The 25,347-nt window shown below is 40.1% G+C and overlaps 1 protein-coding gene across 1 annotated transcript; it reads right to left on the bottom strand.

Annotated features, from left to right (window-relative positions):
* Nucleotides 1-6,510: 6,510 nt before the first annotated feature.
* On the bottom strand, nucleotides 6,511-16,824 carry LOC131951125 (uncharacterized). Its single transcript, XM_059313419.1, has 2 exons — nucleotides 15,909-16,824; nucleotides 6,511-6,530 (listed from the first exon to the last, which is right to left on the bottom strand). Exons 1-2 carry the CDS (start codon nucleotides 16,822-16,824, stop codon nucleotides 6,511-6,513), a joined length of 936 nt encoding a protein of 311 aa, XP_059169402.1.
* Nucleotides 16,825-25,347: the final 8,523 nt, after the last annotated feature.

The following is a 25,347-nucleotide window of genomic DNA, read 5'->3' on the forward strand; positions in this document are numbered from 1 at the left end:
GTTTGTGATTTAGAGTTTGGTCAGTAGTTTGAAGAAGTTGAACTAGTTATTGAGTAGTTGTTTTTGTTATCAGTTGAAAGTAAACATTGTTACTTGTTAGCTATGGAGGCTTTGTTGTTAAGTCCTACTGTGGAAGCAGTTGAGAACTTAAGTAGGAAAGATTTGATAACAGTTGTCAAAAAGTTAAACCTGGACTATATTGTTACTCAGACCTCTAGGGTGTTGAAGGACAAAGTTATTGTTTACTTCATTAATGAAGGCATGCTAGATGAGAGTCTTCTTTCTGAAGTTTTGGCACGGGAAGTGAAAATTGTTGATAGGGAGTTTGAGGCCAGACTAAAGTTAGAAAGAGAAGTTCAAATGAAGCGGTTAGAATATGAGTTTGGTATTATTGGCAGTAGTTCAAGGTCAGGAGGTCCTTCTCAGTTGTCTGTGGCCCAAACATTGGCCCAGTTTTGCAAATTAGTCCCTAAGTTCGATGAGTCAGATCTTGTCGTATTTTTTAATACATTTGAGAACATGGCTGAAAGTTGTCAATGGCCTAGTAACGTAGTCACAACGTTACTAAGCACTGTTTTAATTGGTAAGGCTGCCACCACATACCAGGCACTCTCTCGCGAAGTCCAGTCAGATTACAAAAAGGTCAAGGCTGCCATTCTGAAGGCTTACGAAATAACTCCAGAAGCCTACAGAATTAAGTTCAGAAAAAGTAGGAAACAACAGAACCAAACCTATGTTGAGTTCCTTTTTGAAAAAGAAAAAGTCTTTTCAAGATGGCTCCATTCTGAGAATGTCGACGACTTTGACAAACTCAGAAGTCTGATACTAAGAGAAGATTTCCTCAACGCAGTACCTGAAGAGATCAGACTACACATCTTGGATAACCGAATAACAGACATCAAAAGGGCAGCAGAATCAGCTGATACATACGAGCTGGTACATAAGAAGTCACAGGGTTCTGGTACCAAATACAATCCGGTACTACCTCTCATCAGCAGCAATCCCCCTGCTGGCCAGTTGCTGAGATCTCGTCAATCAACACAGATACCCAGAGTCACAGCCAGGCGACTGATCTGCCACTATTGTTCCAAGCCTGGGCACATCATCAAGAACTGTTTCCTGCGACAGCGAGACAACAGAGAGTATGTACGAACATCATCTCGTAACGCTCTCCCCCATCAAGCAAGGCCAAAGGTGAACCTAGCCCGTCGTGATGTCACTACACCAGCGTGTCCACAGGGAGGTAACGAAGTGACCACCACTGTCGTCCAGTCATCTTATGACTATCCTCTTCACCAACCGGTTACATCAGCAGCAACCAATTGTGAAGAATCGAGAACTGTTGGCTTCACGTCATTCATGACAGATGCTGTCATCAGCAACCCTGGAGACCCAGCATCATCGCGGAACATCGTCGTCCTAAGAGACACTGGGGCTTTTCAGTCACTTTTGCTGAGAAACTCATTGAACATCGCTCCAGAAACCAACACCGGTGATGTCACCATCATTCAAGGAGTGGGAGCTGAACCAACAGTAGTTCCACTACATAAGTTCAACTTGAGACATCAGCTCATCCAAGGAGATGTTATCCTTGGGGTGATAGATTCCATACCTGTCCCAGGAGTACACTTGCTCCTAGGTAATGACTTAGCGGGAAGCAAAGTCCACCCCCAGGAAGTTCAGAACCCGTTCTCTACAGACCCCGACGGTGGAAAAGAACTGTTCTTTTGGCCGAGAATGCACAACGATGACACCCGTTATTGCAGACATTGTAAGAACTGTCAGTTGGTTGGGAATCCCAGTCAAAATATTCCCAAGGCCGATGAGACCGATTCTTGTGCTAGACGAAGCATTTAACAAGATTACCAAGGACTGCGTCACCTACTTCCCAGACCGGAGAAAGAAACAACTGGTTTATCTTGTAAACTCACTATCTCTTTCTCCACAGCTAAGTTTATGTTACATATAAGTATTTCTAGTAAATTTGATGATGCTACTCTTAAATTGTTAAATTTCCCATTTTTGACCCAGTTAGATCATATTGAACATTTATCCTCTAATGAGAATCAGACATTCTCACAGGTAGTTAAAACTTTACCCTCCATGCTTAGAGATGGCTGGTTATTATAAACTTTTTTGTAAAAAAAAAACTTTTCCGCTGTAGCTGAACCACTTACGGCCTTATTGAAAAAGGGTGTTGAGTTTGAATGGTCAACTAAATGTCATGAAGCCTTTTTGACCATGAAGTCATTTTTATCTAATGCTCCTGTTATGGCTGCACCAGATTTCAGCAAGCCTTTTAAACTTGTCATTGATGCTAGCAATTTAGCCATTGGCTCAGTCTTATTCCAGGAAGACAACCGAGGGATTGATCATCCAATAGCCTTTTTCTCTAGAAAATTAAATGAGAATCAAAAGAATTATTCCACTATTGAAAAAGAAGCATTAGCTTTAGTCCTGTCCTTACAACATTTTGAAGTATATGTCACTTCTTCCATCAATCCAGTCATGGTATTTTCTGACCATGATCCTCTTAAGTTCACTACTAAGTTGGGACAGAATAACAATAGAATTTTAAGATGGTGTCTATTTTTCCAAAATTTTAATCTGGTTATTTCCCATATTAAAGGAACTGACAACATTGTAGCTGACTGTTTGTCAAGAATGTAAAACAACTTTTGATGTTCACATTGATCTTGTGAAACTTTTTTGGTTAGTTATAACCATTTTGCAAATGTTATGGTTGATTAAACTGTAGCCTAGTGGCTGGAGTTCCAAGCTTTCAACCAGATCAGAATTGTACGATTTTTTCAAAACTGATCATTTGTTGAAAATGCCTGTTATTTTCAAATGAACCTTATTTAAAGGTGGTTTTGTATAATGTGCATTGAGTTGTTATAAAAATGTATCACATTATGCACTTGATGTTATATTGAGATATTTAAATAAAGAAATTAAGTTGTAAGTTTCCCACATATTATATCTAGATGGATATGTTTTGTTTCCTTTGCATAAGGAACTTTGATGTATTCTTATTTTGGGAAGGATTGTTTCCCTTTGGTAAATTGTAAAAAGGTGAATTGTTTCCCTTTAATTTTTAAGGATGTTTTTTATTGACATAGAAATTTTATAAGTTACTATAATTGGACATTTTTTGTGTCGGATTTGTTCCATATAGTGATTGCCATTTTTGCGTAACAAAAATGCCTCTCTAAAAGGGAGGGGATGTGACCTACTTAGGTCTGTTTGGCTTTATGTATATTTAACCTCCTGGGTTATGTATTTGTCCTTGGGAGAATTGTCAGTTCACTGGTACAACCCGGTCAACTGAACGCTATCACATCATGTGATTGTAAGTTTAATCCCTGGCAGAACCTCAACCAATGGTCTTGCGACCATGAGAATCCTTGACTGACCCTCAACCAATAGTCGTAAGACTTTTGAGTTATTTCCCCTGACTCTGAGTTGTATTTAATCACGGGATTCTCAAGTCCAGAGGCCGCCAGATTGACCTAGGGACCAGGAGAGGTGTGCCTGTGGTTAGGTACGCCATTTTGCAGTATGGTCATTATGTGACATTATTTTCACCTTTTGTATAAGGAATTATGTGACTAGTTGTAGTTTACTGAATTTGTGTTCTGGTGTATTATTACACCTTTTTGACTATCGGTGATAGTTTAACCTGTATAAGGATTTCTATTGTTGTAGAGGCAAATTGTCTCTCCTTGGTCTTTTGTTGTGGTTATTATGAGGCCAGTTCAGTTGTGTGTATTAATGATTTATCACAGCTGTGATGTATTGTGATTTTTCCTCAAACTGTAAGTTGGAGTTGAGTTTATTTATATTACACTGAGAATCTGTACATTTTGATCTTACCTAGTGTCATTATCTTGTACATAAATTAAAAAGGTATTCATAGTTTAAGGCGTGTGAGTCTCTTTGATTTGTCGTGATTTACCCCTAGACTGAATTAACGAGCTCACGGCAAGTTGTTGAGATTCCGTTACAACGTCTTCTATCGGTACCATACCAAACGAACCTGGGGCGTCCGCTTCCTCCGCGGCTGTCGGAGGTCGGACATAACAAGTGGGGGCTCGTCCGGGATTTTGATTTATGTGCAAGTTTGGCATTAGTTTGAGTTTGTGATTTAGAGTTTGGTCAGTAGTTTGAAGAAGTTGAACTAGTTATTGAGTAGTTGTTTTTGTTATCAGTTGAAAGTAAACATTGTTACTTGTTAGCTATGGAGGCTTTGTTGTTAAGTCCTACTGTGGAAGCAGTTGAGAACTTAAGTAGGAAAGATTTGATAACAGTTGTCAAAAAGTTAAACCTGGACTATATTGTTACTCAGACCTCTAGGGTGTTGAAGGACAAAGTTATTGTTTACTTCATTAATGAAGGCATGCTAGATGAGAGTCTTCTTTCTGAAGTTTTGGCACGGGAAGTGAAAATTGTTGATAGGGAGTTTGAGGCCAGACTAAAGTTAGAAAGAGAAGTTCAAATGAAGCGGTTAGAATATGAGTTTGGTATTATTGGCAGTAGTTCAAGGTCAGGAGGTCCTTCTCAGTTGTCTGTGGCCCAAACATTGGCCCAGTTTTGCAAATTAGTCCCTAAGTTCGATGAGTCAGATCTTGTCGTATTTTTTAATACATTTGAGAACATGGCTGAAAGTTGTCAATGGCCTAGTAACGTAGTCACAACGTTACTAAGCACTGTTTTAATTGGTAAGGCTGCCACCACATACCAGGCACTCTCTCGCGAAGTCCAGTCAGATTACAAAAAGGTCAAGGCTGCCATTCTGAAGGCTTACGAAATAACTCCAGAAGCCTACAGAATTAAGTTCAGAAAAAGTAGGAAACAACAGAACCAAACCTATGTTGAGTTCCTTTTTGAAAAAGAAAAAGTCTTTTCAAGATGGCTCCATTCTGAGAATGTCGACGACTTTGACAAACTCAGAAGTCTGATACTAAGAGAAGATTTCCTCAACGCAGTACCTGAAGAGATCAGACTACACATCTTGGATAACCGAATAACAGACATCAAAAGGGCAGCAGAATCAGCTGATACATACGAGCTGGTACATAAGAAGTCACAGGGTTCTGGTACCAAATACAATCCGGTACTACCTCTCATCAGCAGCAATCCCCCTGCTGGCCAGTTGCTGAGATCTCGTCAATCAACACAGATACCCAGAGTCACAGCCAGGCGACTGATCTGCCACTATTGTTCCAAGCCTGGGCACATCATCAAGAACTGTTTCCTGCGACAGCGAGACAACAGAGAGTATGTACGAACATCATCTCGTAACGCTCTCCCCCATCAAGCAAGGCCAAAGGTGAACCTAGCCCGTCGTGATGTCACTACACCAGCGTGTCCACAGGGAGGTAACGAAGTGACCACCACTGTCGTCCAGTCATCTTATGACTATCCTCTTCACCAACCGGTTACATCAGCAGCAACCAATTGTGAAGAATCGAGAACTGTTGGCTTCACGTCATTCATGACAGATGCTGTCATCAGCAACCCTGGAGACCCAGCATCATCGCGGAACATCGTCGTCCTAAGAGACACTGGGGCTTTTCAGTCACTTTTGCTGAGAAACTCATTGAACATCGCTCCAGAAACCAACACCGGTGATGTCACCATCATTCAAGGAGTGGGAGCTGAACCAACAGTAGTTCCACTACATAAGTTCAACTTGAGACATCAGCTCATCCAAGGAGATGTTATCCTTGGGGTGATAGATTCCATACCTGTCCCAGGAGTACACTTGCTCCTAGGTAATGACTTAGCGGGAAGCAAAGTCCACCCCCAGGAAGTTCAGAACCCGTTCTCTACAGACCCCGACGGTGGAAAAGAACTGTTCTTTTGGCCGAGAATGCACAACGATGACACCCGTTATTGCAGACATTGTAAGAACTGTCAGTTGGTTGGGAATCCCAGTCAAAATATTCCCAAGGCCGATGAGACCGATTCTTGTGCTAGACGAAGCATTTAACAAGATTACCAAGGACTGCGTCACCTACTTCCCAGACCGGAGAAAGAAACAACTGGTTTATCTTGTAAACTCACTATCTCTTTCTCCACAGCTAAGTTTATGTTACATATAAGTATTTCTAGTAAATTTGATGATGCTACTCTTAAATTGTTAAATTTCCCATTTTTGACCCAGTTAGATCATATTGAACATTTATCCTCTAATGAGAATCAGACATTCTCACAGGTAGTTAAAACTTTACCCTCCATGCTTAGAGATGGCTGGTTATTATAAACTTTTTTGTAAAAAAAAAACTTTTCCGCTGTAGCTGAACCACTTACGGCCTTATTGAAAAAGGGTGTTGAGTTTGAATGGTCAACTAAATGTCATGAAGCCTTTTTGACCATGAAGTCATTTTTATCTAATGCTCCTGTTATGGCTGCACCAGATTTCAGCAAGCCTTTTAAACTTGTCATTGATGCTAGCAATTTAGCCATTGGCTCAGTCTTATTCCAGGAAGACAACCGAGGGATTGATCATCCAATAGCCTTTTTCTCTAGAAAATTAAATGAGAATCAAAAGAATTATTCCACTATTGAAAAAGAAGCATTAGCTTTAGTCCTGTCCTTACAACATTTTGAAGTATATGTCACTTCTTCCATCAATCCAGTCATGGTATTTTCTGACCATGATCCTCTTAAGTTCACTACTAAGTTGGGACAGAATAACAATAGAATTTTAAGATGGTGTCTATTTTTCCAAAATTTTAATCTGGTTATTTCCCATATTAAAGGAACTGACAACATTGTAGCTGACTGTTTGTCAAGAATGTAAAACAACTTTTGATGTTCACATTGATCTTGTGAAACTTTTTTGGTTAGTTATAACCATTTTGCAAATGTTATGGTTGATTAAACTGTAGCCTAGTGGCTGGAGTTCCAAGCTTTCAACCAGATCAGAATTGTACGATTTTTTCAAAACTGATCATTTGTTGAAAATGCCTGTTATTTTCAAATGAACCTTATTTAAAGGTGGTTTTGTATAATGTGCATTGAGTTGTTATAAAAATGTATCACATTATGCACTTGATGTTATATTGAGATATTTAAATAAAGAAATTAAGTTGTAAGTTTCCCACATATTATATCTAGATGGATATGTTTTGTTTCCTTTGCATAAGGAACTTTGATGTATTCTTATTTTGGGAAGGATTGTTTCCCTTTGGTAAATTGTAAAAAGGTGAATTGTTTCCCTTTAATTTTTAAGGATGTTTTTTATTGACATAGAAATTTTATAAGTTACTATAATTGGACATTTTTTGTGTCGGATTTGTTCCATATAGTGATTGCCATTTTTGCGTAACAAAAATGCCTCTCTAAAAGGGAGGGGATGTGACCTACTTAGGTCTGTTTGGCTTTATGTATATTTAACCTCCTGGGTTATGTATTTGTCCTTGGGAGAATTGTCAGTTCACTGGTACAACCCGGTCAACTGAACGCTATCACATCATGTGATTGTAAGTTTAATCCCTGGCAGAACCTCAACCAATGGTCTTGCGACCATGAGAATCCTTGACTGACCCTCAACCAATAGTCGTAAGACTTTTGAGTTATTTCCCCTGACTCTGAGTTGTATTTAATCACGGGATTCTCAAGTCCAGAGGCCGCCAGATTGACCTAGGGACCAGGAGAGGTGTGCCTGTGGTTAGGTACGCCATTTTGCAGTATGGTCATTATGTGACATTATTTTCACCTTTTGTATAAGGAATTATGTGACTAGTTGTAGTTTACTGAATTTGTGTTCTGGTGTATTATTACACCTTTTTGACTATCGGTGATAGTTTAACCTGTATAAGGATTTCTATTGTTGTAGAGGCAAATTGTCTCTCCTTGGTCTTTTGTTGTGGTTATTATGAGGCCAGTTCAGTTGTGTGTATTAATGATTTATCACAGCTGTGATGTATTGTGATTTTTCCTCAAACTGTAAGTTGGAGTTGAGTTTATTTATATTACACTGAGAATCTGTACATTTTGATCTTACCTAGTGTCATTATCTTGTACATAAATTAAAAAGGTATTCATAGTTTAAGGCGTGCGAGTCTCTTTGATTTGTCGTGATTTACCCCTAGACTTAATTAACGAGCTCACGGCAAGTTGTTGAGATTCCGTTACAACGTCTTCTATCGGTACCATACCAAACGAACCTGGGGCGTCCGCTTCCTCCGCGGCTGTCGGAGGTCGGACATAACAGCGGCCATTTTGATAGCAGAAGTGTATAGGTTAGTTAATGTCATGCAAGTTAGGAGTAAGTCACTGGAACTTGTGTAAACAGTAAATATATTTGAATATAATTTTTTCTGGGCTAGGTTGGATGCCAAGCTATACAAATATGGTCCATTTCTCTCTGCTAAAGTAGTCATCATAACCGATTTGTGTGGCCTTTAAATGGGGATATTTGAAGAAGCACAAGCTAAACACATTCTAAGTAGGAAAATATGTTAAGTAATTATGTATGCCATATTTATGCGATCGACGTTGTGTTTTTTATCTGAGATCTGTGATCTGCTTTGTGCCTTGTATCTGCGATCTATCGTGTGCCTTGTATCTGCGATCTATCGTGTGCCTTGTATCTGTGATCTACGATGTGCCTTGTGTCTGTGATATACGATGTGCCTTGTATCTGTGATATACGATGTGCCTTGTATCTGTGATCTACTATGTGCCTGTATCTGTGATCTACGATGTGCTTTGTATCTGCGATCTACGATGTGCCTTGTATCTGTGATCTACGATGTGCCTTGTATCTGTGATCTACGATGTGCCTTGTATCTGTGATCTACGATGTGCCTTGTATCTGCGATCTACGATGTGCCTTGTATCTGTGATCTACGATGTGCCTTGTATCTGCGATCTACGATGTGCCTTGTATCTGTAATCTACGATGCGCCTTGTATCTGCGATTCACCATGTACCTTGTATCTGCCATTGCCTATGTGCACGTATTGTCTTTAGTTCCCCCCTTCAGACTAGACTCAACCAACTGGTGCATGAACACAAATCAATGGCTACGATATCAATAAAATCACCATTGACACTCGCCGTAACATTCTGATCGGGTGTGCCTTAGGACTTAACTGAAATATGAACCACCTAAAGAAACCACTCAAGTCTGCAATCCAAGTTTAATGAAATAAAAGAACATAAGTTACAATGTCTTCAGATTTATCTGAATACAGTTTATCTTGGATTCAGTCCGCATAAGAATTATTAAAAGGAACATATTAATTACAATCCTACATACCCTTGCGGGATATATACGTGTCATTGTGGGGTTACAGATTAGGTTTTTGAGCAGTGTTTCGTCATGTGAATGATCTTGAGCTATCTTGTGCGCATGCTCACTCGTAACTGGCGAGTTTGTGCCAGATTGTACATGGTGAGACGTCACTTCATGTCTGCATCTTAAAGCGTGAGGTCAGGGCACAGCAGTGGCGTAGCGAGGTCGGGTGTCATCCGGTGCGGCACTTAATGGTGTCACCCCCCACCCCCAGAGGCGTAGCGACCCTTCCCGGGGACAAACTTTCAAATTTTCGATTTGCACCCCCACTCCGTCAAACTTTCGATTTGCACCCCCCTCAAACTTTTGATTTGCAGCCCCCCCCCTCAAATTTTTCTCTATATATTTTGCTATTTTTTGCCTTGGTGTCACCCCTTAAATGGTGTCACCCGGTAGGGTCCGCACCCCACGCGAACACACAACTGACGCTGTAAATTACATGTCTGAGGCACACAAAAATCAAGGTACATACGGGTGTTTTAAAAGTTGTATCTAATGCTAGGCCATTTTATTTTTGTAACATAAAACTTTACTCACCAAAAAAATATCAATGAACAATATTTTACAAAGAAGTGTAAATGTTCTATTTTTATTGACCAGGTGACTGGTATAATTCAACACAAAACAGAAAGTTTGGTTTTACCGTTAGAGTGTGTAATAATAATAAGATGAGATTATCTGTGTGTGAGTGCTTGTGCTTGTGACACTTTGAATGAGCTGAAACGAACAGGATGAATTAAAGCAATTCAGCTGCCAATAGAAACCCCATCAAAATTAGAGAACAACATCAATCATACTTAAAAATTTCAAATAACTGATAGTGTTTTAGGTGTGTGCGTGCGTGCATATGTGTGTGTATGAGGGTATGTATGTGTGAGGTATTTTGTTCGATTCGAATTATCAATCACCAATTTAACAGTGGGTGATACATCTTCATATAAGTTATTCAATACTATTTGTTACTTTTTTATGTCCCCTTGACTTCAAAGTTATCAAAGTCAATGTTTCACTTATGTCAATAAGCAAATTTGTTTTATTTTCTTATTTTCAGTGCATTTAAAATCTTGTTTCTATAAAGGTTTTTTATATTTGTTTTATTTTATACTTTTTTAGTGATTCATAATTTATGAAGTAGACACGACTAAAAATATTTGCGTTAAAACACGATCAGTAGCTTGCGGTATCTCAAAGAAGATTATCTGCTTCTTAAAAGCAGCCGTCCGTGACCATGATTTACGAACAGCAAGCTGAAAAGCTAAATATAGTTCTTAATATTGTTACCTCCCCTTATTTTCAAATCGCTTAAAAACTTTATTATCTGCCCCTAATAGCCTTCACTAGATCGACCGGATCTAAGATTGTAAACATTCTCGTGAAACACAGTTCACCAGACTGTTAGGGTGATCGCGTCTATCTAGTTATCTCCCCTTCAGTTTTTTAATATAGAAATGTATCGAGTGATTTAATTTTGTTATCTCCCATTAGTTTTGAAACCGATTAATTTTTAATAACTAATCAAACATCGAATTAAATTTAAACAATAGATAGACTTGTATTTTCATTGAAGTGGAACGTATCTTGAAAGTTAGAACGAAATCACTGCATTAGAAGTGGGTCAAAATTGAGTTACAAGATTCGCCACAAACGCACAAACAAACAAACAGAACTAAATAAAATCTTGTAAAAAAAAGTTTGTTCTTCGATCGTCAAAACCTATGGAAAGATAAATAGGCTGAATTAGGAGTCAAGGCAGAGGCGTAGCGACCCTTCCCGGCGCCCGGGGACAAACTTTTCGATTTGCACCCCCCTCAACCTTTCAATTTATTTTTCCAACCCATTTTGGCGCCCAATAAGGTCGGCGCCCGGGGACATATGTCCCCCCCCCCCCCCCTCGCTACGCTACTGAGTCAAGGGTCCAAATGCCGCATGAGAGGTTGACAATTAACAATTTATTGTGGGTATGTAATCTCGTCCAACATTACAATTCAGGATGGGGAAGAAGAAAGAAAACCAACCCACCCACCGCTCTCATTGATATGTATATATCTATCCCGACCATCATATTTCTCGTAGATACCCATAGGTTTAATGACGAGTAGACTGTTACATTAAACTAAGAACTTGTGGCCAATTGTGCTGGTTTAACCTGAGACCCACTTACCTGTTTTTGATCCGTCTACCACGTCTGGCTTGTGCCGTGTACAAAATATAACTCTCGTGTACAAGATATAACTCTCGTGTACAATATATAACTCTTGTATACGGCTGTGTTTTCATAAAAGAAGATCATATTTCGTGTACATGACAAGCGCTGGTAGGGGGGAAACAGTCTTATGAATTAATAACACCTAGATCACATTAGGTAATGTGTTTGTTTCTTTCAGGCATTTCTCCGTGGGGTGGGGGAGTGCCACACCCCGGAGCAAGTTCCATACCTAGACAGAATATATATATATATATATATATATATATATATATATATATATATATATATATATATATATATATATATATATATATATAAACTATATGATTTAAAGCAGTGGTTTTTTACCTGGGTACTATCAGTCGATAAATATATTAAGACGGGTTCGGTGAATACGCATATGAAGCAGGTAGGATTCGGTAATTCAAAAATTTGTTAAGAACCACTGATTTAAATTCTCTATTCTTCCAACCGGGAAATTGTATATGCACAACCCCCTACCCCCCCCCCCCACCCCCACCCCCTATACCCTCCTACTCCCGGAGCCAAATGTCTGAAAGAAAACTCTGGTAGTGGTGTCGTGATACGATTGTGTCTCGACTTCATTGTAATATGAAACACGAGCCGACCCGCAGCGTATCATACGCCGCTATTTAGTTGTTTTATTTTCTACTTTTCAGTAATTCATAATTTGTGAATTCGACAGTACCAATGCTGCCACTGAAAATATTTGCTTTAAAACACTACCCCCCCCCCCCTTTCCCCTAACCCCGATCCTACACCCCCCCCCCCAGTGGCGTAGCGAGGTCGGGTGTCACCCGGTGCGGCACTTAATGGTGTCACCCCCCCAGAGGCATAGAGACCCTTCCCAGGGACAAACTTTCAAATTTTCGATTTGCACCCCCCCTCAAACTTTCGATTTGCACCCCCCCCCCTCGAGTTTTTCTCTATATATTTTGCTATTTTTTGCCTTGGTGTCACCCCCCTAAATGGTGTCACCCGGTGCGGTCCGCACCCCCCGCCCCCCCCACGCTACGCCCCTGCCCCCCCCCCCCCCCCGTGAAAGCAGCCTCCTCTTAGTTATTTCTTAGTTACCTCCTGCAAGTTTAAAATCGAACTAAATTATCTGCCCCTAATAGAAACCCGGCTCTACGGCTCAACGATTTGTAAACTTTTAGCTTTGTAAACATTTAGCGTGACCACAACTCACCAGACAAAGTGGGGGTGGGGTGTGGGTGGTAGTGATAGTGATAGTGATAGAGAGAAAGAGAGGGGACTGCAAGGAGGCGCTTGCAGCTTGTTTTCTAACGGCTCCCAGAAGAGAATTATATATATAGATAAAAGGGAATAAAGCCTGTCGTTCAAGTTTATGCGAGGTTAACATTGACAAATCGTACGAGCTATAAAGTGTTCAACCAACTGCATTTGGTGTATTTTAATAGCCTCTGCCTTCTTCGCTTGGAAGGTGTATCCAGTGGCGTAGCGAGGTCGGGTGTCACCCGGTGCGGCACTTAATGGTGTCACCCCCCAGAGGCGTAGCGACCCTTCCCGGAGACAAGCTTTCAAATTTTCGATTTGCACCCATCCCTCAAACTTTCGATTTACACCCCCCCCCCTCAAACTTTCGATTTGCACTCTCCCCCCCCCCCCCTCAAGTTTTTCTCTATGTATTTTGCTATTTTTTTCCTTGGTGTCACCCCCCTAAATGGTGTCGCCCGGTGTGGTCCGCACCCCCGCCCCTCCCCTCGCTACGCCCCTGGGTGTATCATTCGTTATCACAAAAAGAATCTCTAGCTCGTCTGGTTTGCATGCAATTATTATTACTAATTAATTTACCTTGGTACAGGTGAAGCCAGGTGGTAATATGGCATTGCACGAGTATTGATTGGTTTATTAATTAAAGCATGTTCACATTGCATGATGGGGCGGCGTGGTCGGGGAGTAGAGCGAACGACTTCCAGCCCGAAACTCTCGAGTTCGTATCCCGACAATGTAGAACGTCCCGGAGTATATTGCTGACCACACTATCCGTTTATATGCCGATGTCACACAAATAGGTGCACTCTACTGTATCTTCCCCATGTACGCTAGGTTTAAAGGGTTACATTTTACTTGAGATGTATAAGAACAATATACCACTTGCCTTAAATCCAACGGAATATATCGGTCTCATTTTTTCCCACGTTTTCTTTAACTTGCTTTCGCGTCTGTTTGTTTGTTTATTTGTCTTTCCATCAAATCTTGCGATCAAAATTTCGGGCACTTCCCAGTTAGCTAGCGCGCTGAAATTTTCAGGGAAGCTTTGTTTCCGATGACAATACAATATTCAATTATTATTATTACTAAATTGATCCATGGAAAATTTTTATTGATCATTTTAGACTCCTATTGATTTGTACAAAAAAGGGACATAACCTAGTAATTGTAATTTGATAAAAGCAAGGTTCGGTACTTTCCCTCTTCTGGCTTACTGAAAAACAAATAAAAAATCATGAAGGAGCGAGCACGCGATTGGCTGAGTAGTGGTCACGCGGTGTTTGTGTACAAACCTATGCAAATCTGACTGATCCGGAAGTAGAATGTTGATGTTCGAATGGTTTGCACGCGAGGGTGTAACGTTAACCTATCTATCAGCCAAATAGAAGGAGAACGTCCCCGGATTCTTTTTTCGGGGTCATATGCAAATGCCTTACGGCCTAAGTGGATGAACACTTAACACAACGCACCACTAGGGCTCGAATTTAATGTCTAGGGAAGCTAGTGATACCATTGTAATTAACACTCATCCAATCTACATACGACCTTTTAATCAGCGAACTCAGAAGTGGCAGAACACAAGGTTGAACTAAATAAAATATTTAATGTATAACATATCAAAAACCCAACTTACACAATGTAGGAAAAAACACTATCACAGATTTCTACACTGTCTAAAAAACAGCTACAGGCCACACAACACTGCTGTAGTTTCTAGAATTACTTAGCGACAAGTAATATTAAACTAGAAGACTAAATCAACTGAAGAAAGCAAGGCACACACAGGTCTTAAGTACTCTCACGTTCAAATGGTCAGAGTCTATAGCCGGACAATGTGGACGGCTGCCTGACCAAGGTAAAACTGCCTCGTAGACTGCCAGGTCAAGATAAACTGCCTCGTGTTGCGAGTGTGCGGGGCAATTAAAGACTTCTGTGACAGGGGAGGTTATCCTCAACTCATGTCGCCATTGGTTGGGATAATCATCTGATCAGAATCATTCAATCAGATTTTAATGGAAATTTTCTATGTCTCAAACACCTTAATAGTCAATGGAAAAACCCCAGGTGTTACACCATCATTCCATATAAGGAATTATACAATGTAAAAACAAAAATGACTCGACCTAAGTAGGTCACATCCCCTCCCTTTTTGGAAGTGACAGATAGGTTCCACAAAAACATACATAGGGAATCAATCTGGCAATGAAATAACAAAAATGTTTTACAAATGTAGGCAATCAAAGTCATAATACCAGATGAAAATATCCCTGAACATAAAAGGGAAGTAACTCCAACTTTTACAATTGGTGAAAGGGGAGTAACCCTTCAAAAAGTAATTATATATCAAAATCCCTCAAAAAAGGGTATTACAATATTTCCATGTGGATATTAAAAGTGGTAAACCCGCCAGGGTAAGACCTTTATTTCAATGACTAGCTACAATATCAATGGAGCCATATGAGACATATTATTATAAAAGATTACATATAATCAAAAACCACCTTTAATTAAGGTTCACCTGAAAATAAAGAAAATATTCAACAGGATTGGGATTTTGAAAAATTCTAACTCACACCACTCATTTTCATATGAGTGACACTCAAACAAAACCTGTTTATGGGGCTCCCGGTCAAAAACCCCCTGGACATAAACCCCCTGGACATAAACCCCCCGACATAAACCCCCTGGACAAAAACCCCCTGCGACATAAACCCCCTGGACAAAAACCCCCCGCGATATAAACCCCCTGGACAAAAACCCCCCGCGATATAAACCCCCTGGACAAAAACCCCCCAATTGAGGTTTATATAAGGAAAAACCAAAGATGAAGAGAAACAAAATTAATATAAAAATACAAAACAAACATTAGGAAAAAAAAATTATTTTTATTATAACTTTAAAAAGACAGATTGTGAGCGATGCCTCGCAAATACTCAATAATGGTGGACTCATTAAAATTTTTAACAACAGTTAAAATTCGAGAGCTGCTATCAATATATTTTTTTTTCTGTTTTGGTAAACAGTGACCTGAATTAATCTGTGTACAATAAACCTCTTGGAGAGATTGTTCCTTTTTAATAAAGTCAATAAATTTCCAAATATTTGGGTGGCAACATCCCATATGCGACTGAAAACTTCTGTGCCAGCCTTCAACTGAGTTGTTTGTTTTTGGCATATGGTCTTCTGCACGTGTGTGCATGTTCCAAATGTCAAGTGGAAACATAGGTTGTCTTCGACCTCGACGTTGTGGTCTGCCAATATAGTAGTCCTCAAAGTAGTCTGCAATCGGCATTGCTTCTTGGGGGAAAATTTCCAATAATTTTTCAAAGGCATAACTCATGTGTTCGATGGGAACAAAGGCCAACGCAGGTAGCATTCTGAGCTTGAGAGCAAATTCACTATCAACTTGGTAGAGTTGTTGAAGGCCAGAGTCCTGAATTTTTCTGTATATATTTTGGCTAAGATGGAAGAAACATCCTTTTACCTCACACTCTGGAAATACCCTTTCAACACTTTTTATCACAGCCATTTCAAAGTCAATCATAATAGAAATTGGTTGCAGGTTTGTGTTTAAGACCGTTAGCTGCTGTAAGAGTGCTGTGTATGTTTCCTGTGTTTTGTTTTGAAGCAAGGCATAAACACATGGAACAGTGCGTCCATTGACCAATGCATGGACTGTGTACAGTTGTGAAAACAATGCAGGAGCTGTTTTGAATGTACCATCCATAAACCAGTGCTGATTAACCTCCAATAACCTAAGGTTGTCCTTGGTTCCAAACAAAAACATCCTACCTTTTGATTTGGCACCGGAATCGAACAGAAGAAATTGTTGTCCATCTTGTGTCATTGTATATTGTTCAGGAATGATTATATCATCAACATTCCTTGGATCAGACAGTGGGTGTTTTAGCGTTTGACGTTGACGCCTGATGTTACGCCGTATGTGTGGAATCGAGGGCAGCTTAGCCTTGGCATCTTCAGTAATCGTAGTAATGGACTGAGTGATGATCTGCTGGGGTGTTGCTTCCGTTTCTTCTGCCAGTTGTTTCATCTGCTGCACTACTTTACACACTTCCAGTTGAGATGGATCTGGTCCATGCGAATGTTCATTACATCGTCCAACAAGCTGTTCACCATGAATCTTTATTTTTGCTTTGCATTCTGCCTTGTTGCGTCTTTTGGAACACTCAAATGACACAACGCCGTTCGCCAGATCTTTTTGCTTGACATAAACATAGCCTTCAAAAATCACCTTTAAATTTCCTTTATTGGATTGAACAAACTCCATTCCAGAAAATATACGATTTGTCGAGAAATAAATTTGATTTTATATTTATACCATGGTTCTGTATGCCAAGGTGGAGATGAACCAAGCTTCCGCCGGTGAATCCCTCACATCTTTTGAATTGTTAAGAATGTGTTGCTTTGATCCACACGGCTCCCACATGTGGATGACCTATATCTAAGGTGTTGTCGGTGCCCGATCTTTGATCAAATACAACTAAGGTCACTCCTTGATTTCGAAAAGGTAGAAACTATTTTGTTAGTCGTAAAAAATTAAATTAATTTAATGTAATTTTTTTTTAATTTCTTGGTTCACATCATCGTTATTTTTTCTTTATATAAACCTCAGTCCGGGGGTTATTATCCGGGGGGTTTATATCGCGGGGGGTATTTGTCCAGGGGGTTTATGTCGCGGGGGGTTTTTGTCCAGGGGGTTTATGTCGCGGGGGGTTTTTGTCCAGGGGGGTTTATGTCGGGGGGTTTATGTCCAGGGGGTTTTTGTCCAGGGGGTTTTTGACCGGACACCTGTTTATGGTCCTAATGAACCACAAAGCGCGTCACATGATCAATGTGTGCAACAAGATTTTACATCCTTGACAAACAATCAGCCACAACATTATCACTACCCTTAATGTGTGAAATTTCCAGATTAAAATTTTGGAAATATAAGCACCATCTCAATATTCTTTGATTTGTCTGTCCTAACTTAGAGGTAAATTTCAGGGGATCATGGTCAGAAAACACTCTGACTGGATTGGTTGAAGAAGAGACATAGACTTCAAAATGTTGTAATGATAAAACCAAAGCTAAAGCTTCTTTTTCAATAGTAGAATAATTCTTTTGGTTCTCATTTAACTTCCTGGAAAAAAAGGCAATGGGATGGTCAATTCCCATGTTGTCTTCTTGAAATAGGACTGAGCCAATGGCTAAGTTGCTAGCATCAATGGCAAGTTTAAAGGGCTTGCTAAAATTTGGTGCAGCCATAACAGGAGCATTTGATAAAAATGACTTAATGGTTAAAAAGGCTTCTTGACATTTATTTGACCATTCAAACTTAACACCCTTTTTCAATAATGCAGTAAGAGGTTCAGCAATAGCTGAAAAGTTTTGACAGAACCGCCTATAGTAACCAGCCATCCCAAGGAACTTTTTGATCTCTTTACAATTTTTGGGAGGTGGTAACCTTACAATAGCATCTACTTTAGCTTCAATGGGCCGAACTTGGTTCGTTCCCACTTGATAACCCAAATAGGTAATTGAAGCTTTACAGAAATCACTTTTATGTAAGTTTACAGTAAAATTCACTTCAGACAATTTTCTAAAAAGGTTAGTCAACTGAACAATATGTTCTTCAAAAGTATTAGAAAATACAACTATATCATCTATTTAGGCCTCACATTGGTCTATGTCAGCAATGACAGAGTTAATGACCCTCTGGAAAGTTTGACCAGCATTTCGCATACCAAAGGGCATGCGTTTGTATCTATAAAAACCATTAGGGGTTACAAAAGCAGATATTTCTTTTGCACGGTCAGATAAGGGGATTTGCCAGTATCCTGAAAGTAAATCAATTTTGGAAATTATCTTAGCCTGACCAACTTTATCAATAACGTCTTCTATCCGAGGTAAGGGATAGGAATCAGCTTTGGTGAGCGCATTCACCTTCCTAAAGTCGGTCACAAACCTGAAAGATCCACCGTCTTTCGGGACTAGGAGACATGGGGAACTCCAGTTGCTGAAACTGGGCTCAATGATATCATTCTTGAGCATATAATCAATTTCATCTTTTATCAAAGCAGCTTTTTCCGGGTTAACTCTATAGGGGTGTTGTTTAATGGGTTTTGCGTCACCAACGTCTACATCATGAGGTGGAACCTTCGCTTCTTTGGGGACATCCCCAAAAATAGAGGGAAATGTCTCAAATAACTGAGACAATCTATGGCTTTCCTCTGTGGACAAGTGCATAAGGTGGACATTCAAATTATCTAAAAAGGAAGAATTTACCAATTTTGGGGGTTTCAATTTATCATGTATCACATCATCAGAAACATTTGAACATACAGGTAAAGTAATTTTAGCTGTGGATTGAAAATTGTTACAATTATCATAATATTTTTTTAGTGAGTTGACATGATACACTGTCTGTTTCTTTCTTCTGTCGGGCGTATTGACAACATAGTTCAAATCACTTAATTTTGAATGCACAGTAAAGGGTCCACAATATCTCAAGGATAACGCATTGTCCAGATTAGGCACTAGCACAAGAAATTTGTCGCCTGGATTGAATGTTCGTTTACAAGAACTCTTATCATACAGTTCTTTCATTCTCACTTGGGCCTTTCTTAAGTTCTTGTGAGCCATTTCGCACACGGCTTTCAGTCGAACGTGAAAATCGTCGAAGTTTTCCACTGGATGATCACTGGTACCTGTCCAACGTTCGTGTATCAGCTTCAGGGGGCCACGGACAGAATGTCCAAACACAAGTTGAAAAGGCGAGTAGCCTAAAGAGTCCTGGACACAGTCCCTCGCGGCGAAAATAATCCAAGGAACAGACTCATCCCATTGGGTGTTACTATTAGCGAATGTCCTTAGCATGGTTTTGAGGGTTTGGTGGAACCTCTCAAGTACGCCTTGAGACTGAGGGTGGTAGGCTGAGCTGGTGATGTGGGTAACGCCTAGCTTGGCTAGCGCTTCCTGAAAATGGTGACTGGTGAAGTTGCTGCCTTGATCTGTTTGCACGATTCTAGGTAATCCAAAGGTAGTGAAGAACCGGGTCATGGCTCTGACTACAGTCTTTGCCTTAATGTTCCGTAAGGGAATCGCCTCGGGAAAACGGGTACTTGAACACATAAAGGTAAGTAGGTACTCGTTGCCCGCCTTGGTTTTAGGCAAGGGACCTACACAGTCCATGACGATTTTAGAAAAAGGTTCTTCTAATACAGGAATCGGACTCAAAGGGGCCTTAGGAATTGTCTGGTTTGGCTTTCCGGCCAACTGACAGTTCGTGCAACTTCTGCAGTAACGCGACACATCTTTTCTCATTTTGGGCCAAAAGAACAGTTCTTTGATCTTCGCTGTCGTTTTAGAGACTCCTGGGTGCGCTGACATTGGATGGTCATGTGCCAGCTTAAGTATTTCATGCCGATAAGGTGGAGGGACCCACAGCTGGTTTTTACCCAACCATGGTTCGGCTGGTGAGGCATTCACTGGTATAGCGCGACGAAAGAAGAGGCCGTTCTCGGAGAAATATTCTCCATCGTCAGATGATAGAGATTTTTCGACCGTTACTTTGAGTTCCGCGTCGACTTGTTGAGCTTTAATGATGTCTTCCTGAGATATCCTCAGGGGTAAGCCCAGACTTGTGTTCTCTGGAAGCATAGACTCCAGTTTGGGAGTCGAATTTCTTGACGATGATGGCGGGTGTGGTTCAGACGTGATGTCAGCCAATTGTTTGGTCTGGCTTCTTGTCACCGCACATGCTGGATACAGTTCATTATCATTATCTGGAACTGTTGACAAAGGGTCTGAAACCGTACAGGGGTATACTTTGCTTCCCGCAAGGTCATTCCCTAGAAGTAGGTGTACTCCTGGGACAGGAATACTATCTATCACACCTAAAATGACCTCACCTTCGACGAGATGATGTTTCAGGGCAAACTTGTGTAAAGGGACGACAGTAGATTTTGTCCCCACTCCCTGGATAATGGAAATCCTTCCGGTGTTCGTCTCTGGTGTAATGTCCATTGAACTTTTCAAAAGGAGTGATTGTGACGCTCCTGTGTCTCTTAGGACGGTGATATTCCGCTGAGACAACGGATCACCTGGTTTGCTAATGATGGCTTCAGCAATAAAAGATGAAAAGTCAACTTTTCTCGATCCCTCGAGATCGGTAGACTCGGAAGAAACTGGATGGTGGCGAGAACAGTCAAAATGTGACTGCACATAATGTGTGGAGACTTGACTACCTTCTTGCGGACACTTAGGGTTAGAGTCCTTTTGAATTCTAGAGTTCATAGTTGAACTGGCTGCTTGAGGGGATAGAGCATAGTGCGCGGAAGTACGCACCACCTCTCTATTATTCTGAAGACGTTTGTAACAGTCCTTGACATGGTGACCAGGCCTTTTGCAGAACTGGCATGCTGCTCGACGATTGAGAGTTGATCTTGGTTTCTCTCTGGACTGTAATGTCTTCAAATGTTGGCCAACAGGATGATTGCTGCCAAAAAGGGGAAGCACGGGGTTGAGGCGGTTTCCTGACACTGGTGGTTTCTTATGCACCAACATATAGGTGTCAGCCGACTCAGCAGCCTTCTGGATGTCAGTTATCTTGTTATCCAGAATGTGTAGTCGTATCTCTTCAGGCAGGGACGATAGGAATTCTTCCCTTAGGATAAGTGACCTGAGTTTCTCAAACTCAGAAACTTCCTCAGAGTGTAGCCACCTTGAGAATATTTTCACCTTTTCAAAGAGAAATTCCACATATGATTGTGTGGGTAACTTGCGGAGTGTTCGGAATTTTGTCCGATAGGCCTCGGGCGTCAGTGCGTAGGCCTTTAAAATGGCAGTCTTGACCAAACTATAGTTATTTTGAACGTCGTGAGAGAGTGCGTGGTATGTTTTTGCAGCTTTCCCAGTAAGGACCGAACTCAATAAAGCAGTAATGGAAGTTTCGGGCCATTCACATGTCTTCGCTAAACTCTCAAACGAGTTAAAGAAAACGACCAAATCTGTTTCATCAAATTTAGGCACTAATTTCCCAAATTTGGCAATCACTTGCCCTACCGACAACTTTTTTGGATCTACCAGAGAAGTGACATCACTAACTTGACCAAATTCTGATTCCAACCTCCTCCTATCTAAAGCAATTTTAACCTCTAACTCCTGTTCTTTTAATGCCTTCTCTAAAGCAACTTTCTCCTCACGAAGTAATACACCAGCCAACAAACTTTCATCAAATACCCCTTCATTAATGAAATGAACAACAACTTTATCTCTCAACACTTCTGACTTCTGCGTAACAGAATAATCCAATTTCAATTCCTTAACAACACTAACCAAAACTTTTCTACTCAACTTTTCTACATCTTCAACAGTAGGATTAGCCAAAAAAGACTCCATAACACTAACTTGAAAATCACAACAAGCCTAGATTCTTTAAATTAATACACAGCGTTGGGCCGTGTACTTGACCTCTTCAATCTAGGACGACACGTCTGCTTATTTGACCTAGATACTCTAGCCTGAGCGCGCGTTGTAAGAACACTGCGCTACTGGATATAAAAACAACTAAATCCAACTAACCTTAGTATTCAACTGATATAACCAACAACTGGAACGACAGATTAAATCTCGGCGAGCTCCCACTTTGTAACGTTAACCTATCTATCAGCCAAATAGAAGGAGAACGTCCCCGGATTCTTTTTTCGGGGTCATATGCAAATGCCTTACGGCCTAATTGGATGAACACTTAACACAACGCACCACTAGGGCTCGAATTTAATGTCTAGGGAAGCTAGTGATACCATTGTAATTAACACTCATCCAATCTACATACGACCTTTTAATCAGCGAACTCAGAAGTGGCAGAACACAAGGTTGAACTAAATAAAATATTTAATGTATAACATATCAAAAACCCAACTTACACAATGTAGGAAAAAACACTATCACAGATTTCTACACTGTCTAAAAAACAGCTACAGGCCACACAACACTGCTGTAGTTTCTAGAATTACTTAGCGACAAGTAATATTAAACTAGAAGACTAAATCAACTGAAGAAAGCAAGGCACACACAGGTCTTAAGTACTCTCACGTTCAAATGGTCAGAGTCTATAGCCGGACAATGTGGACGGCTGCCTGACCAAGGTAAAACTGCCTCGTAGACTGCCAGGTCAAGATAAACTGCCTCGTGTTGTGAGTGTGCGGGGCAATTAAAGACTTCTGTGACAGGGGAGGTTATCCTCAACTCATGTCGCCATTGGTTGGGATAATCATCTGATCAGAATCATTCAATCAGATTTTAATGGAAATTTTCTATGTCTCAAACACCTTAATAGTCAATGGAAAAACCCCAGGTGTTACACCATCATTCCATATAAGGAATTATACAATGTAAAAACAAAAATGACTCGACCTAAGTAGGTCACAAGGGCAAAATCTTGAAAAAAAAACGGCAGCACAGAAGAAACGTCGATTGGAAAAGGCACGCCAGAAGTATCAGGAGAAGCGTAATGCAGGATACAGATTAGAAAATTCTCCTAAACGACCAAAAATTATGGAAGAAGGTTGGTATCAAAAGAAGCTTGAAAAAGATCGAAACCGAAAGAAACCGAAAATCTGCTGCTTTAGCGATGGAGACAGAAGAACAAAGTGTCTCTCGTAAAGCAAAAGATAGAGTGCGTCATGCTACTGCTCGTGCGATTGAGACAGAACAAAAAAGGGTCTTTCGTCTTGCTAAGCAGAAAGAACGAACTGATGCTGCACTTGCGATTGAGACAGAACAAGAAAGGGTCTCTCGTCTTGCTAAGCAGAAAGAACGAACTGATGCTGCACTTGCGATTGAGACAGAACAAGAAAGGGTCTCTCGTCTTGCTAAGCAGAAAGAACGAACTGATGCTGCACTTGCGATTGAGACCGAAGAAGAAAGGGTCTCTCGCCAAGCAAAAGACAGAAAGCGTCATGCTACTGCTCGTCAAGACAAAGAAAGGCATGAAGCAGAATTGCAACGTCGACGCACTGCTTACGCCCAACGGTCGGCAGCAATGAAAACATTTTTCGACACGATAAACATTTTTTGCAATATAACTTGTGATATTGGTCATAAGCAGTGCTATCCAAATCAGGTGACAGGAAAAAAAACCTGCAATGAGGAATGTCTACAGGAGATACTGAATAATAAGCGTGTCATGCCTGGTATAAGTCCCTTTTATCTTTGTGTTCGTCCTTTGTCAGTGTTTGTCTTCATATACCCAAAAAAAGTGAATGCGAGAAGATAAAATCGATAGCAAGATTTGAATGCAAACAAACAGACAAAGACTAAAAAGTAGAAAATAATTATCATTAAAAAAAAATTTAAAAAAACCACGTTTTCTGATTGAACTAAAAAGAAGAAAAAATGAAAAACGTGGGGCGCCTTGATTTTCTTGCAGTTTCTAATACTGTTGACACTCTACAAGCTCCCTAATAAAACTCAATAGTATTATCTAATCAATAGTAATATAACTTTTACATCTTATATTAACAATGACCGATAAAAAACTTTTACTTCGGCGCCCCACGTTTTTCATTTTTTGTCATAATGCGCACGCAGTTTGCAATCGCTTATAGTAGAGTGATCGCTTGCAATATTGTGATGTATAGCATTTATTTTCTACTTTTTAGTTCAATCAGAAAACGTGGGTTTTTTTTAAATTAACGATAATTATTTAAAACTATGTTTACGTGCTTTGATATGGTCGCGCTGCACTGACTTATCAATGTCTCTATATCAACTATTAACAGAGATATTATCTAACTTACTCGGATGAACGGTGGGGGGCTCTGCATCCCCGAAGAAAGTCTACCGCCCCCCCCCCCCCACGAACGAAATAGAATTTGTAAAGAATTTTAGACAGCCCCCCCCCCCCCTCCCTCCCCGAAGAAAAGAAGAAAAAAGTCTGGAAGAAACACTGCTCTTAATTAAGCAATCGACTTGAACATTTAAAACTACACAACTTGAGCCTCATGTTTGTTAATAATTTTAAAAGTTCAAGAAGAATGCTTAGCATAAATCAATGTAAAGGTAGTGTTTGCTTTTCTGTAACTAATAAAAATAAAACTCACAAAACTGGTTACAACAGGCCAAGTACTACCTTCACGTTGAGAGCGTCATTTTTATATTTAAACATGGGAGAGCCAAGCATTATGAGCCATATTATAATGTTGTAGTGCCGGTTAGACCTAGCATTACCCATTGTGATAGGCACTAGAGGATTTGTTCAGACATAAACACACATTTTAGCTGCTAGCAAATAATTATTTCTTGCTCGATTTGATCAATGTATGTAACAAGAATTGTAGAAGAAAATATTATAACAATTTCGATTCAGTTAACACTGTTCAACGATTATCGATGTATAGAATAGGCTTTAATTTATTTGATTTTAAGATATACAAATGTTTTTTAATAATTAATTTAATACACTTAGCTTATAGTTATAGATTTTTGTTTTTTTGTTAGATTTTAAACACTGGCTTGACGGGGCGATAACAATATTCGATTTTTTTATTTTTATTTTTTTCACATAAAA

Source organism: Physella acuta, unplaced genomic scaffold, assembly GCF_028476545.2.
Source record: "Physella acuta isolate Inbredline_101_S28 unplaced genomic scaffold, ASM2847654v3 ptg000064l, whole genome shotgun sequence".
Classification (NCBI taxonomy): domain Eukaryota; kingdom Metazoa; phylum Mollusca; class Gastropoda; family Physidae; genus Physella; species Physella acuta.

Bases quoted from the DNA above. Each gene is read 5' to 3' on its own strand.
- LOC131951125 (XM_059313419.1), bottom strand. From the start codon at position 16,824: ATGAAACAACTGGCAGAAGAAACGGAAGCAACACCCCAGCAGATCATC. The intron at 6,531-15,908 runs GTTTTCAGTCGC...TTAATTTTCTAG, and splicing joins AGTTGAAGGCTGGCACAGAA to AGAAAAAGGCTATTGGATGA.